The 16,084-nt window shown below is 38.7% G+C and overlaps 1 protein-coding gene across 3 annotated transcripts in view; it reads right to left on the reverse strand.

Moving 5' to 3' along the window:
* The window catches only part of SLC44A3 (solute carrier family 44 member 3), a 41,896-nt gene extending 26,036 nt beyond the window's left edge, over positions 1-15,860 (reverse strand). Inside the window, exons 1-9 of one of the 3 annotated variants that reach the window (XM_034437283.3) lie at positions 15,342-15,860; positions 12,298-12,405; positions 9,788-9,930; positions 9,244-9,380; positions 7,414-7,507; positions 6,693-6,862; positions 4,049-4,138; positions 1,014-1,138; positions 78-264 (exon numbers count right to left, since the gene is read on the reverse strand). In XM_034437283.3, coding sequence (XP_034293174.1) covers positions 78-264; positions 1,014-1,138; positions 4,049-4,138; positions 6,693-6,862; positions 7,414-7,507; positions 9,244-9,380; positions 9,788-9,930; positions 12,298-12,405; positions 15,342-15,368 — 1,081 coding nt within the window. In that variant the 5' untranslated portion in view covers positions 15,369-15,860. The remainder of the gene's footprint in view (positions 1-77; positions 265-1,013; positions 1,139-4,048; positions 4,139-6,692; positions 6,863-7,413; positions 7,508-9,243; positions 9,381-9,787; positions 9,931-12,297; positions 12,406-15,341) is intronic. The other 2 variants (XM_087889984.1, XM_034437284.3) reach the window with 2 other exon arrangements.
* Between the last annotated feature and the right edge of the window lie 224 nt (positions 15,861-16,084).

Raw genomic sequence — 16,084 nt, forward strand, 5'->3', positions numbered from 1 at the left:
CAATTTTAATAACTTTTGATCATCAGGGGAAAACGATATATTTATGAAGCAAAGAGAATTGATGTAACATTACTGACCTGCAGTTCCTAAGCTAAGGAGCACAGCCACCCAGTACATCCAGAATAAAATAAGTATTACAAATGTCCAAACAGGCTGAAAATACAAAAAGGGGGCTTTGCCAATTATTTTATTGGCAGCCTGAAAGAGCTGAATAATCAAGTGAATCTTCTTCCTTAATAACACTATCAAGACAATTAGAATCACCTATAAAAAGAAAAATAATGCATTAGAATGTTTTTATTACCAAATGAGAATGAAGTCTAGGAACTGTACTTAATTTTTCATTTGTCCACTAACCAAATAATTTTGAGATGAGGAATCTTACAAATCTACATTATAAATGCACCAACAGAGAGATAAACTTTTCAATACCATTATCAGTTTTGCACCATACCTCTGCCCAAGAAAATGTGAAAAAGATACACTGTGAAAACCATTGAAAAGGCTCAAACATAACTTCAACAAATGAGTACGTTTTGTTAGATACTTCTTTTTTTAAAGTTTTCTTACTGATCTAAATATAAACAGCTACAATTATACAGCAGGAAATTATTGTTAATGTTAATGCAGCTGTCTTCCTTGAGATATCTGCTGCCCTCTTGTGCCAGCAACTGGATATAGTGGTTAATGAGGCAAAATCATTGCTACTACTGACGCTTGGGGCCTACAAATCTCTATTAATTGAATCTGATGATGGACACAAAAGCCTAATTCACATTGGTACAATCCACAAGTGCAGCACCTGTGTGTTTTCTCTCTATACAACTTAAATATGTCCTATTCCATTGTACCCTGACATTCGTTAACTGGTAGAATCAAATAATTTGATTTTAAAAATGAATACATTCCTAGCCATATTACTACAAGGTTTGAGTCAGTTGTGTACAGTGTATTTTACAAATACAAATAAAGTATCCATAAAATATTAGTGATAATATACATAGATGCCTTACCACAATAACTGTAGATATAATAGAAAGTCCATATAATAATTTCATATTTTCTTTTTCAGTTTCTAATTCTATGCTGAGTCCGCTGCTGTTATTGTAATAAAGCCACCACATAACACCTGAGACAACTAGAACAAACACAGAAATCCAGCAATGTTTATTTAATTTAAAAGATAAAAGAGCAGCACTGGCATATTAAGCTTATCATCAAGCATTTACTCAGCATGATTCAACTGCAGTTCCAAAGAGACTAAAAAATTAGGTTGATACAAAAAAAGGTAACACAAACTAAAATTCTACTCTAGTTTGCATTTTTGTGAGACAATAATGTTGATGCATATTACCTTCTATTCCAATTACCCGCTAAGGATGTTTGATTGTAACTGGGTTCTTATGAAGGCACATGGGTTTGTTATCTCCTTGGAGCAGGGGTGTCAAACTCGCGGCCCGTGGCCCGGATGCATCACACACTGGCCACACCCAGTTTAGTAAAGGGGAAAAAAGTCACGATACGTCATGTGATGACGTGAGTTTGACACCCCTGCCTTAGAGAATCTTCAGCCAAGGAATTTCTATCATCAGGATCTAGAAGAAGATGCTTTTCTGCCATGGTTCCCGCCCTCTGGAACATCTTGCCCCACAAAGTCAGATCTGCTCCTCCCCTTTTGGCCTTGAAAACTTGGTTGTGCCAGCTAGCCTGGAGCCCCAATTGGGGTGTGGCATTTTGGAGGTGGCTAATGGAGTAGATAACATCTACTCTTCCCTGTACATATGTCAGCCTTGGAAGCCATATTAGGCTGGAAGCTTCAATGCTGCCACCTCCTCATGTGTGGGAAAGTAGGAGGGGGGATTTAGGAGAGGGGAATTAGTAGACGTAATAGCATTCTTCCTATCGGTCAAGGTCAGGGTGATCCAGCATCTGGAGGAGGAGGGTCAGGTGCTGGGTCGAGGTGGAATGGACGTTGATTGGAGCATGTCATCGATTGAGGAGAAAGGGGGTGGTTTTGGAAGCTTTGTATTACTGAAGGAAAGCCCGGGCTTTTCAGATTCGGGTTTTCCCAGATGTACCAGTTTACCTATTTCTAGTAAAGAGAACTTTGGAAAATGCCTGCTTCCGCGTCTTTACTGGGAGTCAGGGGTTTTCTGGAACGCTGACAACATACTTTGCTCCCTCTCTCTCCATCCTGTTTAATTTTATTTTGATTAAATTTTTAAATTTAAGCTCTTCATGTATTGTTTTAATATTTTATAGTGCATTTTAATCAATGCCTGTAAGCTACCTAGAGTCACCTTTGGCAAGGTGGGTGGCATAGTTTAATAATAAATAATGCCGGTTACAGATCATTCTTGAGTGATAGAAAGATTGTTGGAAAGATGGTAGGAAGAACCAATAACTGGTTTAAATGAAAATCAAAAACAACTTTTTGAGAGGAAACTTTAGGCAGAAAATCATTTCCTCTCTTTAAACTTGCAAAGCTCATATGAGTTTCAGTAAAACATTTTTTCTCTGTTTCCTATAGTTCTTATTGTAATATGTGGTAGAATTAGGTAAGATTTCAGGTTCTTGGTAATGTAGCATGTTTTTTGGATGCTGAAAAAGCTGATCTATTACTCCACAATTTGGCAATAAGGCAGAGGTTCAATTTCTGCCCCCCGCCTCCATTTTATTTCATAGAACAGGGCGATCTATCCACAGTGATAGCCAAAGACTTATCTTATCCTGCATTCTAAGAGACAGGACAGTCACTTGTTTTGAATGGTGGAGCAAGGGGTTGGACTAGAAGAGGTCTTCAGGGTTTGTTTGTTTTTTTGTAAAATAGAACAAAATAAATATATAAATATATATATATAAATAAAAAGTGAAATAAATAGCTTGGTATCTGGAATTTTATTTCACTTTTGCACTTCATTCATTAATTTATTTTTCTTTCCACATATATTTGTCTTTTGGAATATAGGTACTTTTTACTAATTCTCTCCACCACCACCCTGCACTCTGAAAAACACTTACCATATTTTTCAGACTATAAGACACACTTTCCCCCACACAAAAAAGTGGGCAGAAATATCTATGTCTCTTACAGACCAAATACAGCTCTGTTTTTGGCCTCCCGAAACCATCACCCCTCCCCACAGCATCCTTTTTGGCAAAAACAGGACGAGTTAAGGTTTTGGGAGGCCTGCAGAGTGCTCCTGGGGTCTGGGGAGGGTAAAAATGGGATACGGGGGGGGGGAGGTCAAGAAGATAAAAACAGGCCTGTTTTTTGCAAAAACAAGTCATTTTTTGGTGAAAACAGGACAAATGAAGGGTTTGGGAGGCCTGCAGAGTGCTCCTGGGGGCTGGGGAGGGCAAAAGCAAGATGTGTGGTGGTTCAGGCAGCCAAAAAACGGGCCGTTTTTTGCAAAAGCGGGACACACAGATGGTTTGGGAGGCTTGCAGAGTGCTCCTGGGGGCCAGGAAGGGCAAAAACCAGACACATGGAGGCCAAAACTATTTTTTTTTCTTGTTTTCCTCTTTGAAATCTAGATGCATCTTATACTCCAGTGCATCTTATAGTCTGAAAAATATGGTATGTTAAAACATGTTCAAAAGAGTCAGGAATGCCTGATCAAATAATTAAGAAGAGAGCAAGAGTTCTCTAAGTTTTCTTATGCTTCTGAGTCCCTTCAGATATCAGAGACTTTCATATTCAACGTACATGTTTGAGTACTAACCTACAAATCCTATTGAAGTTATTTTTCATTTGCTAGTAAACTAGGTGTCAGAAGAATCAGATCTATTTTTTCATTGAATTGCTTTATTTATTAGTGGTTTTTGAATGAAATATAGAAAGAACCATGAATGTTCAATTTTTTTCCCCCTGCAAGTAGCTCTTTACATTGTAAGATTTCTGATTATGTTTTTCAGGATATGGGAGATTTTTATCAGGATGAAAGGAAGTGAAAAGCCCTCATGTTAATCTATAGCTGATAAAACAATTTGGCATGAAGGTCAGTTTTACTAAATTGTAAATTAAATTATAATTATAAATACTTACATAATAATCCAAATACAAACAGTGTAAGAAAAATATGGACCACGAGCATATTGATGCATCTGAAGGCTAACATCATTAGGGCAGACAAAACTGCAATGGAAGTAATAGAATAGACTGCTTATTTTAACAAGCTAATTAAGTGGAGTACATGGAAACTTTCTTTGTATCTAGAGATGGAAATTACATTCATTGCCAATTTAATTGCCAAATATTACAGGATCCAACGGCAGCTTCACTGTGCACATGCTGTCTTTGATATTAACAATAAATTCTATATATCCTCATGCAGGTCTTATCACTTTGAGATAGAAATTAATGCAATTTCTCTTCCAATTCAGTACCATGTTTTTATTTAGATTCTATTATACTCATTATTGTTTATTTTTAAGGATACATGAACAACTTTCCAATTTTCTTATGCTGTTTATTTTATTTTCATTGCATTTGCAGAATTATTTTCCTCTTTGTAAAAACTGAATTACATACTGTAATTTTAAAATATCATGTATTAATCTTTCTGAATCAACAAAAAGTATACATGATAATCATTCATAAGGTGCATATGTGTCTGTAAGAATCATGTGAGTGTGTATTTTCATTACCAGATTATTAATTGCTAAATTCTGAAAGAAAGTAAAAGACATAATTTAGAAAAAGGGCCAGAATTCATAATATTTTAATAATGATTAAACTACAGGTAGTCATTGTTTACTAACAATAACTGGGGCTGAGAATTCTAACAAATGCGATCATAAAGTTCACCATCACATGATTCCATTAACCTATGATAGCTGCTATTAAGTGAATCCCGTCTCTCATATCTGATAGTCATTTTGTGACCTCCTGTTGCCTTCCCCCTTGTTGGAAGCCAGCAAATGGTGTTCACGTAATCATGGGACTCTGTGACCACTATAATTGTGAGTTGGTTGCCAAGAACCTGAATCGTATTACTGTAAGGATGCTGCAATGCCTGCAACCATGAAGACCTGTTCTAAGTCCCCCTCATTCATCACTGTAACTTCAAATAGTCACTAAACAAGTGACCGTTAACTGAGAACTACCTGTATTTTCTTTCTTGAAAAACAAGCATTTTAAAAACACAAGGCCTAGTTCTTAGGAGAATTCTTATTATTAAGAAACTTTTGTTTTTTATTAATCATATCAATTAATATTGAGATAAATGTGTTTTCTTACTTTACTTTGATATTTATATTGAATATCAAACTACTAAATGGAACTAAATGCTCATAAGCACTTCAAATTTATACCCGAATTTCATTTGCTGCTCAATTCTGAATGTGTTAAAACACGGTGTCAAACTCTCAGTGTCACGTTGCCATCATGTGACATTTTGCAATGTTCCCATTCGTGGAGCTGGGATGGGCATGGCCTGTGTGTGGTGCATCCAGCCCGCGGGCCGCCAATTTGACACCCCCGTGTTAGAATGAAATTTTTTGAGTACTGGTAATAATTATCCTGCACACCAGAGGTGGTATTCAGCCGGTTCGCACCGCTTCACGTGAACAGTTGGTGGAAATTTGACCAAGGTTGCCGAACCAGTAGCAATGGCCAGCTGGCCACACCCCCAAACCGGTCCCCCGTTCACTTGCCCCGCCATGTTCATCGCCACCATGTGCATCCCATTGCCTTGCAAGTCCAATGGGATGCGCATTCGCAAAGAACATGGTGGCGACCGCAGCAGCTTTTTCCGGGACCTCTGATACTTTTCGGCGGCCTGCAGCCAGCCACCGCCTCTTTGAGAGCTGCTTTCCAGCAGCAGCGGCTGGCTGGTGGCCGCCGAAAACTTTGGTCAGCTTGCCTTCTGGACTCTGGACCAGCTGCCGTGGAAAGTAAGCAGCCCGAACAGAGGTGGTGGTGGGGGAGAAAGTGGGGCTAGGGCCGGGGCCGCTAAAGGAAGGGAAACGGGGGTGACTGGCGAAGGGAGGGTGGGAGTAGATAGCTGGAAATTCTGAAAAATTTCCTACCTTTTCCTGTTGGCGTGGCTAGGTTGGGGGGGGGGGTTATGTGACTGAGTGGGTATGGGTGACGTCAAATTGGCCATGCCCACTCAGTCATATGTCCACACCTAGCCATGCCCACCGAACTGGTAGCAAAATTTTCTGAAACCCACCACTGATGCACACCAATTCTTCCCAGCAGCAGCTGTTTTATGAACAGATTTTGTAAAAATTACATATGAGCTTCTATTCTTCCTTCTCTATTCCATTTTTTAAAATATACCATTCAGAGAAATTTCTGCAATTCAAAAGTTTGCACACCTTTCTGGATTCATCTGGTAGTCTTATAAAGGCTTGGCTATGATTTTGGATAGATTTTGTGTTTTTATCCCATTTGTGCAACGTTGATATGGGTATTTTTTCTTTAGGATAAATATTCTCTACCTTTTATATACCTTAATAAGAAAACCCTCTATTACTCATTGAAATACATTATTGATATGGAGAATGGAGGATTTTTCAACTAAATATATGATCAGATATATTTTTCTTCATGGGGAATTTTGCCTTTATTTGTTTGAAGATAAATAACAGAGCAAAGTTGCATATATCTTGTATGCACTAATAACTTTTTAAAAGATAAATACAAATAATTTTTACATGAAATAAATGAAGACTCAACTTACCCAATGAAAGGATGCAGAGTCCCGTTACCGTATCTCTTCCTGCCATAAGCCCACCCAGAATACGATGAAAGAAGTCCACCTCATTTACCACATCTATTAATACAGGTGTGAAATTGGAATAGCATTCGAAGTTCCGTGGAACACATCGATTAAACAGCGGAAAAGATAAACTGGAACAATTAAAAAATATATATAATAAAAGTTAAAAAGTGAACACACTGGAATGAAAGTCACACACTCCCTCGCATCTTCATATACACTTTCCCATACTGTGTACAGCCTCTCATGCACCCTCCTCAACGTTCCCCTGCACCCGTTCTCATATCTTCCCCCACCTGATAGCAGCCACTTATTGCCTGAGAGCTTGGGACTTGCATCTTCTTGCCAGCTTTCCCATTGATTGTGGGAAGCTGGCAATAAGTTGTTTTGTTCAACAACTATGGAATTCAGTGAATGATGCCAAGTGGACTGCAGAGGTTGCCATCACTAAGCAATGTGCTTCAATTGCTAAGGAATATAGTTTTAACTACATTACTTAGCAATCACAAGTGCCACTGGGAGTCAAGGACTACCTGTAGAGTGCTTAGAATATGCAGAATATTTTAAATATTCCTTCGTTGAAACTACTGAGTTTTGTTCTGAAAAAGAGAACTTTTCAATGCAAAACTAGTGAACTGAATGCATTTCATTCTATGTAAATAATACCCACAGTTGTTCTTACCTTGGTGGCACTGGTAAGGTGGGACAAAGATCAGAAGCTTTGGATCTGTGTATACAACTGCTAGCATTCAAACTGTAAACGCAAAGGCAAGATCCTACAGAAAACAAACCCATAAAATATGTTCATAATCATGTGCAGTGTTGGAATTATTTTTACTGATTTGTTCCATTTTTTTAAGGAAAATATAGATCACACTTATAATTTTTTAAAGATTAAAGTTATAGCAAAACTAAAATATAATTAAAAGACATAAAAATGAAAAAAGGAGAAAGCAGAATCAGTAAACTGGGCAAAATATTCATTTTATTACAAAAATCCATGTAAATTGATAATTTTAAAGCCCATGTTAATTTTTAGAAATTTTAATAAGTTTAATATTTTAATTATATATATATATATATATACATACATACATACATACATACATACATATATATATATATATATATATATATATATATATATATATAAATTTTTAATTATATATATAATTTTTTTTTAATTATATATGTGTGTGTGTGTGTTTTCGTAGATTTTCACAGATAGAGGTATGCAAGTTTTGGTGTATTTGGGTCTTTTCCCATGTAAGATCCCACTCGTCATCTTCAGGCTGGTGTCTTCGGCGAGGAAAGCGCACAAGCACGGTAGCTCCGATCACGCTTTCCTCGCACAAGCACGAAGCCGAAGACACCAGCCTGAAGATGACAAGTGGGATCTCATTGAAACGTCGCCAAGATACACTCAATCTTACATGGGAAAAGACCTGAATATACCAAAACTTGCATACCTCTACCCGTGAAAATCTACGAAAACATATATATTTATTTAGTTCTTTTTTTCGTAGGTCTATATGTGCATTACTGTTCTAGCCAGGGTTTTTCCTACGTAAATCAAGATGCTTGTATTGCCATAGTTAAGTGACATCTCAAATCACTATTTTCTAGGCTTTATCAGACATTTAAGCAGCATTATGTTGTCTGCTGTAAGACTTAAGGGAGACTAAGATAGATCTATTTCGGCCTTATAAGGCCTCTTCAGTCAGCCATACCCTCATTTTATGACTCCTCCCTGTAAAGGTCAAATATTTATTTTGTTCTTTTTTCGTAGGTCTATATGTGTATTACTGTTCTTATTTGACCTTTACAGGGAGGAGTCATAAAATGAGGGTGTGGCTGACTGAAAAGGCCTTATAAGACCGAAATAGATCTATCTTAGTCTCCCTTAAGTCTTACAGCAGATAACATAATGCTGCTTAAATGTCTGATAAAGCCTAGAAAATAGTGATTTGAGATGTCACTTAACTATGGCAATACAAACATCTTGATTTACGTAGAAAAAACCCTGGCTAGAACAGTAATGCAAACATATATATATATATATATATATATATATATATATATATATGTGTGTGTGTGTGTGTGTGTGTGTGTGTGTGTGTGTGTGTATGTATATGTATATGTATATGTATATGTATATGTATATGTATATGTATATGGGTTTTCTATCGAAGCAACCTGGTCTACTCAAATATGGGAAGGAGCATACTGCTTCCTTTCGCCTTTCAGCCCCAATCCAGGAGTCCTCAGGCAGTCGCTTTCATGACAAATTAGTCTCCCTTTATTTCTCTGTCAGTAATTTTTTTTTTTTTAATTTGATTTATATGCCGCCCTTGTCCGGAGACCCAGGGCGGCTTACAATGTGCTAAGCAATATAAATTTTAGATAGATAGATAGATAGATAGATAGATAGATAGATAGATAGATAGATATTAGGTAAAGATATATACACAAAACCTTGCAAATAAAGGAACTCATATATTTGTTCTCATACCATTGTTGTTTGCAAATAGCTGGATATCTTCCAAATAATTCAGTTGCTCCTGTGGACAGCTTGATACACATAATGCAGTTGATTTGATGTTAAAGTTTTTTTTTTCCAAACCACAGGAATTCAAATAGAACACAAATCTAAGGATCGGAGAGAAAATCTCTATTTAAGAATCAAATATGCGTTATACTTTACCTACAATTTTTACCTAGGCATCGAAAGCAGATTTTTTAAAAACTGAAAGCAAAAACGAATTTCTCTTTAATATGTTTCATACTGCATACTACTGCAATTTTATTCTGACCAATACTGTATATAGGATAAACTCTAATAATATATTAAACAAAAGGATGATTTTAAGGCTTAAGAGGATTTCCAAATATATTGAATCTTAGCAAAATATCATTGTTGCTTTAGGATATTTATGCATTTTTTTCTTTGTGTAAAATACCTGTAGCCACACCAATTATGGATTTTTGAAGAATCAAATTTCACTTCAAATATAATAGACATGATGTTAAAATACTATAAGTAATAATTTGCTCACTTTTTGTTTCTCATATCTTGTCCTGACAAAGGTGCACCAACCACAGGTGTGTTCCTCCGACCACAAACATTTCCATAGCTATCATATCCAAATATAAGCCTTTCTGTAGCTCCAGCTGTTACAGCATAGCCTGTTATAAACATCTGTAAGCACATGCACACTACTTTATTCTTGGAATTCACATCGACCTGCCACACTTACCGTATATCATTCCTTCTACTGAACATTAAGGGTTAACTATTTCACCCCTTAAGTATATTTATAATTCCTTTATAATGCAATTATGTCAAGTAAAGCATTTATCAGAAACTGTAACAGATTATTATATATGCATTTGGTGTATACTTTTCCCTTACCTTCTGGTTTGTTCAGAAATATATGGTGCTTTTTCCAACTCAAATCCACAAGCCACTTAAGTGACCTCAATAGCTGATAAGATCAGTTTAAAGAATCCCAGATAATCACAAACAGCAAAGTTACTGACAACTGGATTCTCAACTATTTCCAGGAGTCACTGATTATACTGAAAAACAGTTTTACTTTACATACTTAGTGTTTACAATTCCATAGACTTTTTGGATGAAGAGAAGAAAATAGAGAGGAAAGATAATAAAATGTTCTGCTTACAGTTATAGGGAGATATATGATAAAGTTAAAACATTTTCTTCTCTGCTAATACGGAGAACTTTAACATATCAGGAAAGGCAAATAATATTTATTGATACCCATAAAATCTCTCCTCCAAATGAAAAGAGAAATAAAATGTTCAGATTAGTAACCAGCCCCAGTTTAACAGAAAGCGACAGCCTGATTTTCCCTTCCCTTCCTGAGCTGGTCCCAAACATGACCTTAAAATAACTAATAAAGGAGAATATCTCCTTTATTGGTAAATTTAAAGGGGGAACAGCACAGTGGAGATGGTTGATTGAGTAACAATAGATTCCACCTCTCCCTACTCCGCCTTGCTCTCCCCATGCGTCCTTGGTTTTTAATTCTTGCTTTTATTTTTTAGCATTAAAAAATATATTTTTATGACTCTAAGCCACCCAGAGTTACCTTTACCCAAACTAGGCAACATCATCAGTGCTAATTAATAGTAGGGCTGCTCTCAGTTTATATTCTAGTGCAGGGATGTCAAACTGGTGGCCCATGGGCCAGATGCGTCACACACAGGCCACACCCACCCCAGGTCCACGAATGGGAAAAACACCGTGACGTCATGTGATAGCAACATGATGCCGCGAGTTTGACATCCGTGTTCTAATGACTTGTCCTGTCAGCATTAGGAGGGGGAGTCAAAGATTCATTGGTTGGCCTGTTTACTGTTGGCTTGTTTGACCATTACTTGACTGAGATATTGTTTACTTGATTGCTGGTCTGGTGTTAATTTTGGAGTTAATTAATCATGTTTTCTGACTGCTAGTTTGTATTCATAGATGCATTCTGTCAGTCTTCTGCCTGTTTGTAGTGCCTGTTGCAACATTACACTATATCACTAGTGTCAAACTCACTGCGTCACGTGACATTTAGTGATGTTTTCCCCTTTGTGGAGCTGGGATGGGCATGGCCTGCGGTGTGTGATGCATCTGGCCTGCGGGCCGCCAGTTTGACACCCCTGCACTATGTGTTGTAGATGACTCCTGTTTTTTCTTCTGGGGCTGCTAGGTCTTTTGGTTTACTTAGGATGTTTGAAGGGCTTTAGTTGGTTTATGTGCTACGCTGATTCCATGTGGTTGCAGTCAGAAGACATGATGAAAAATCTTTAATTTCAAAACGTGTGGACAAAATTAACCATTCTTTCAACTGTGACTATCCTAGACCAAGCCAAGTCCAAAAAATGCTAGAAGTCTCATACTCTGACAAATTACCCATCAATAGACATATGGACATAAACAATATCTACTTACTATGCAAAAGAGACAATCAACAAGCCAAAAAGGGAACAAAAAGACTAAAACACCTCCCTACCAGCAATCAGCATAGATTAACTCCAAAATAAACTCAGAGCAAATCCCACTTCTAACTGGCACTGATAATGTTACCTAGTTTGGGCAATGAAACATCTGCAAGAAAACAACCAAACTCAGAAAGGACTAAGGTTCCCTGACCTAATAATTATTCTAGTCTATAGGAATATGGGAGAGAGGAGGACCTCTTGCTAAAAGGGGATTAAACAGTCTGATGTCAAATTTGATTTCCCCATATCTATACCTTTATGTACAGGAATTTGGCAATGAGCTGGGTCACAGCCATTTTTCTTAAGAGAAACATATTCAATTGTGGTAAAATACTGAAACTGCTATGCTACTGCACCCTGCTATAGCATAATCAATAGACAGTCACAAAACCAAGATAAAATATTGCAAAATTTTGCTTCCAGAGATATTGATATACTCAAAGAGTACCCACTGCAGTTGAATAAAGAAATATTTTTATCAGATTATTCACTAACAATTTCAATCACATCTCATTCTTTTCAACACATTTATTTCAACAGGAACTCTACTTACCAAACCTGCCCAAAAGAGGAAAAATATTATCAACCAAAATTTGTCTGTGCATTTCCTATGTATCAATGGTCTCCACTTTCTTGATTCAGGAAATCTATCTTCAGAAATCTAAGATTCACAAATAGGATGTATTTTAAGATTCATTCAACATTAAGGATGTTTAGATAGACGTTGTATTCTTTTGCATGGCATCCAATGGATAAATCTTGGTCACTCATTTTAGTTTAATCTGCACAAAGCACGCAAGCATCAGATTATAATCATTTTAGTTTAATCTGTACCAAGCAAACAAGTATCAGATTATAAATTTAAATGTTACAGGAATTAACAAAAAAAAAATAACTTTGAGTCCCTAAATGAACTGGAGGAATTACCTGAAGTAACTTCTCTAATAGTTAACCTATATACATCAAGATTTTCATATAACCGTGATGGCGAACCTGTGGCATGCAGAGCCCACTCGGCAGGCACGCAAGCCGTCACCCCAGCTCAGCTCCATCGCACATGCATGCACGCCTCCCACCAGCCAGCTAGTTTTTGGGTCTCTGCAGCACATGCGCAAGCATGCATGGCAGTCATGCGCATGCACATTGCATTATGACTATTGGCACGCGAGGACAAAAAGGTTAGCCATCACTGTCCTGTAAGGTCCTTGTCTCCCCTGCCAATTGAAGTGTGCTATATGGCTTTAAGAGAGAATATCCTTGAGTTCTCTTGTGATTAAACTTTTGCTGCAGATTTTAGCGATATTTTTTTACAATTCATAAAATGCATTCTAGTGATTCGTTGTATGCCTTAAGAAGTGCTGTTTAGATATGTAATACATATATAAATGACCGATGGAAATGGTTGCTTTTATCCTTTTGTGGTTGTTGTACATAAACATCAAAACACATGCATGTATACAACAAATATTTTGCTTTTCTCTTCTGCAAAGCAAAGTAGCGTATGCATGCAGAGACATATGGGGAAGTACTTCTAAAGTAGCCTTACAAAACATGTGGCTGCTATAAAACTTCAAAGATTTTTTTGTTGTTGTTCCTATTCCTGCATGTTGCAAAGCACCTCTTTCAAATACAGTGAACAGCTTTATTGAGATGTATTGCATAATTGCTCAATATGTTACTGAAACAAACAAGAACTTACAAGTAGTCCTTGACTTACGACCACAATTGAATCCAAAGTTTCTGTTGCTAAGCAATAGTTAAGGGCATTTTCCCCTATATTATGACCTTTCTTGCCACAGTTGTTAAGTGAATCACTGCAGTTGTTAAGTCAGTAACACAGTTGTTAAGTGAATCTGGCTTCCCCATTGACTTCACTTGTCAGAAGGTCCCAAAAGATGATCACATGACCCCAGGGCATTAAAACCGTCATAAATACATGCCGAAGTGCCTGAATTTCGGTCACATGACTACAGGGATATAGCAACAGTTATGTGTGAAAACGGTCATAAATCACTTTTTTCAGTGCTGTTGTAACTTCAAACGGTCACTAAACAAATGGTTGTAAATTGAGGATTACCTGTATTCTTAGGACAGCATTCTCTAGGACTCAACTGATAAGACATCATAAGAAAATGTAAATATAATTACCGCAATTACATGACATGTAAGTGTTTTGACTAAAGTTTCATGGCAAATCACACCACTTCCCACTCGTGACCACAAAGAGCTAGAGAACCTGGTTCAGATTCCTCTTTATTTTTATTAATTTATTAAATTTATATGATGTCCATCTCATTCTGAAAAGCAACTCTGGGCTGCTTACAATTAAAATTTAACTGTGAGATGCTTGGTGTTCTCTAAATTTGATTGTTTTCTTGCAGAGGTTTCATTACCAATCTAGATAACTTCATCAGTACTAGTACCGTAGGGAGTGGAGTTTGCTCTCATTTTATATACTCTCAAGACCACTTCCATCAACATTGACAGGGCAAGTATATAAAATAAGAACAAACTCTATTCTTACTAAGCACTGCTGATGTTACCTAGTTTGCTAATGGGTAAGAAAACAACTGAACTCAGAGAATACCAAGGACCACAGTTCAACTCTGAGCTACAAATACTGTACTCTCTTATATCCGTAAAATTTAGATATAAGAGGGTAGGTAACTTGAGGCTAGTCATTAACTCTCAATACAACTAACTTTGGGGGGAAAAGGGATTGCAGAATGTGATTTCCAACATTAACTCTTGCAGAAAACATCGGATAGAACCTTAATGGATAAATAAATAAATAAGCTACACAGGTCATGAACTGAACGCAGTACCAATTACATTATTTTTATATCATGCCTCCCCCCCCACCCACCCCCAAAGAAAACAAGGCAGTGTAGGTGATACTTCTTCATTCTATCAGCACAATTTTGCCGAAATGATTCGTTTAAGCACTAACGACGGATCCAACGCCATTCAGTGACTATCCCAGCTCAATGGGACCTAATCAGATCCACCGAGGTGCAAGCAGACCAAACCTTTTTGCCCCGGGCAGGGCAGGGCAGGGTAGGGTAGGGTAGGGTAGGATAGAGCTCCTTCTTTAAGAATCCCTGAAAACCAGTCGACCTTTGCTAGCGGCACCCATTCAGTTACGGAGAAACTCTGCTTTTCCTCGCACTGCAGCTTTTTTTTTCTCAACTCGCCAACCGAGCTGAGTTTCCTTGCAAAACCAACGGAGCTCGTCCCTTCCTCCCCCGGTACAAATGCACAAGGGGGAAAAAACAAAAAACCGTCGCCGCGGGAAGAGGCCTCGTTACGGTGGAAGCGATACCGTTTTTGCTTGCACCTGTCGGCTAGGGAGGCACCGCAGTTTGCTTTCGCGGGCAGCGCCGCCTCCGCGCGTAACCGGTGTGTGTATGTGGGGGGAGAAAACGCCACATTCCCGCGTCATTAGGTACATCCCGGGCCGCTGCTAACCGGCCGAAGCAGTTTTTTCCGTCTCCGACCTGCCCACCAAAGTTCCTCCAGCAATGGGGTGGGGGGGGCACCCTATTCCCGCCACCCCTCTAAACCCCCCTCAAGGAAATACCGCGCTTGGTCTCTTACCGAATACTCGCCTCTGTAGCACGCCATGCTGCTCCCTCCTTTCCCACCTCCGCCGCTTTGGGTGCTGGGGCAACTTGGGCGGCTCCTTCCTGCTTTGCCAGACCCGGGAAGCCAGGTCGGGAAGGCTGGGCTGGGCCGGGCAGGGCTGCAGCTGGGTGCGGGTTACAGGTTTAGCCAAAGGTATCCCAACCTCGGGTTTAGCGCGCTGCCCTCCCGGTCCGCAAAGCGGCACTGGGTCTGAAGGGCCTCCCCTGCAAGAGTCGCCGCGCGCCTTTGCGCCTGGGTTTCTCCGCATGCCTTGCCTTTGTTTGCCTTTCCGGGAACGAGGCGCTCGCGGCGGGCGTGCAAAGTTTTACCACAATTCCGAGCTGGAGGGAGGCAAGCGCCCAGAGTCAGGGAGATGCGGCGGCACGTGAATTATAACGCATAACATAAGAATAAATGGGATCTTCTTGGCGAAGGACAGAAGGTTGCGCGTTTCCCATTCTCCTGTGTGACTGGAGTTCAATGGGTCTTAGCGAGCAGGGTTTTTTTCCCGCGTGGAAGATTCCCAGGTTAGGCGTGTGCGTGTGTGATTGCAACACCTGAGCAGGTGACTTTTTTTGTATTTCCTTTCCCGTGCAAGCGACGGAAAAAAGGAAATGCCCACCCAGTTAGTAAAGAAAATCCTCTCATAGCCTCAAAAGCATTTCTAATTGCACCCTGGGTAAAAACAGGCATTCTAGCGTGGTGATTCAGGTGGG

This window comes from Pantherophis guttatus, chromosome 3 (genome assembly GCF_059756535.1).
Source record: "Pantherophis guttatus breed Tessera chromosome 3, ASM5975653v1, whole genome shotgun sequence".
NCBI lineage: Eukaryota > Metazoa > Chordata > Lepidosauria > Squamata > Colubridae > Pantherophis > Pantherophis guttatus.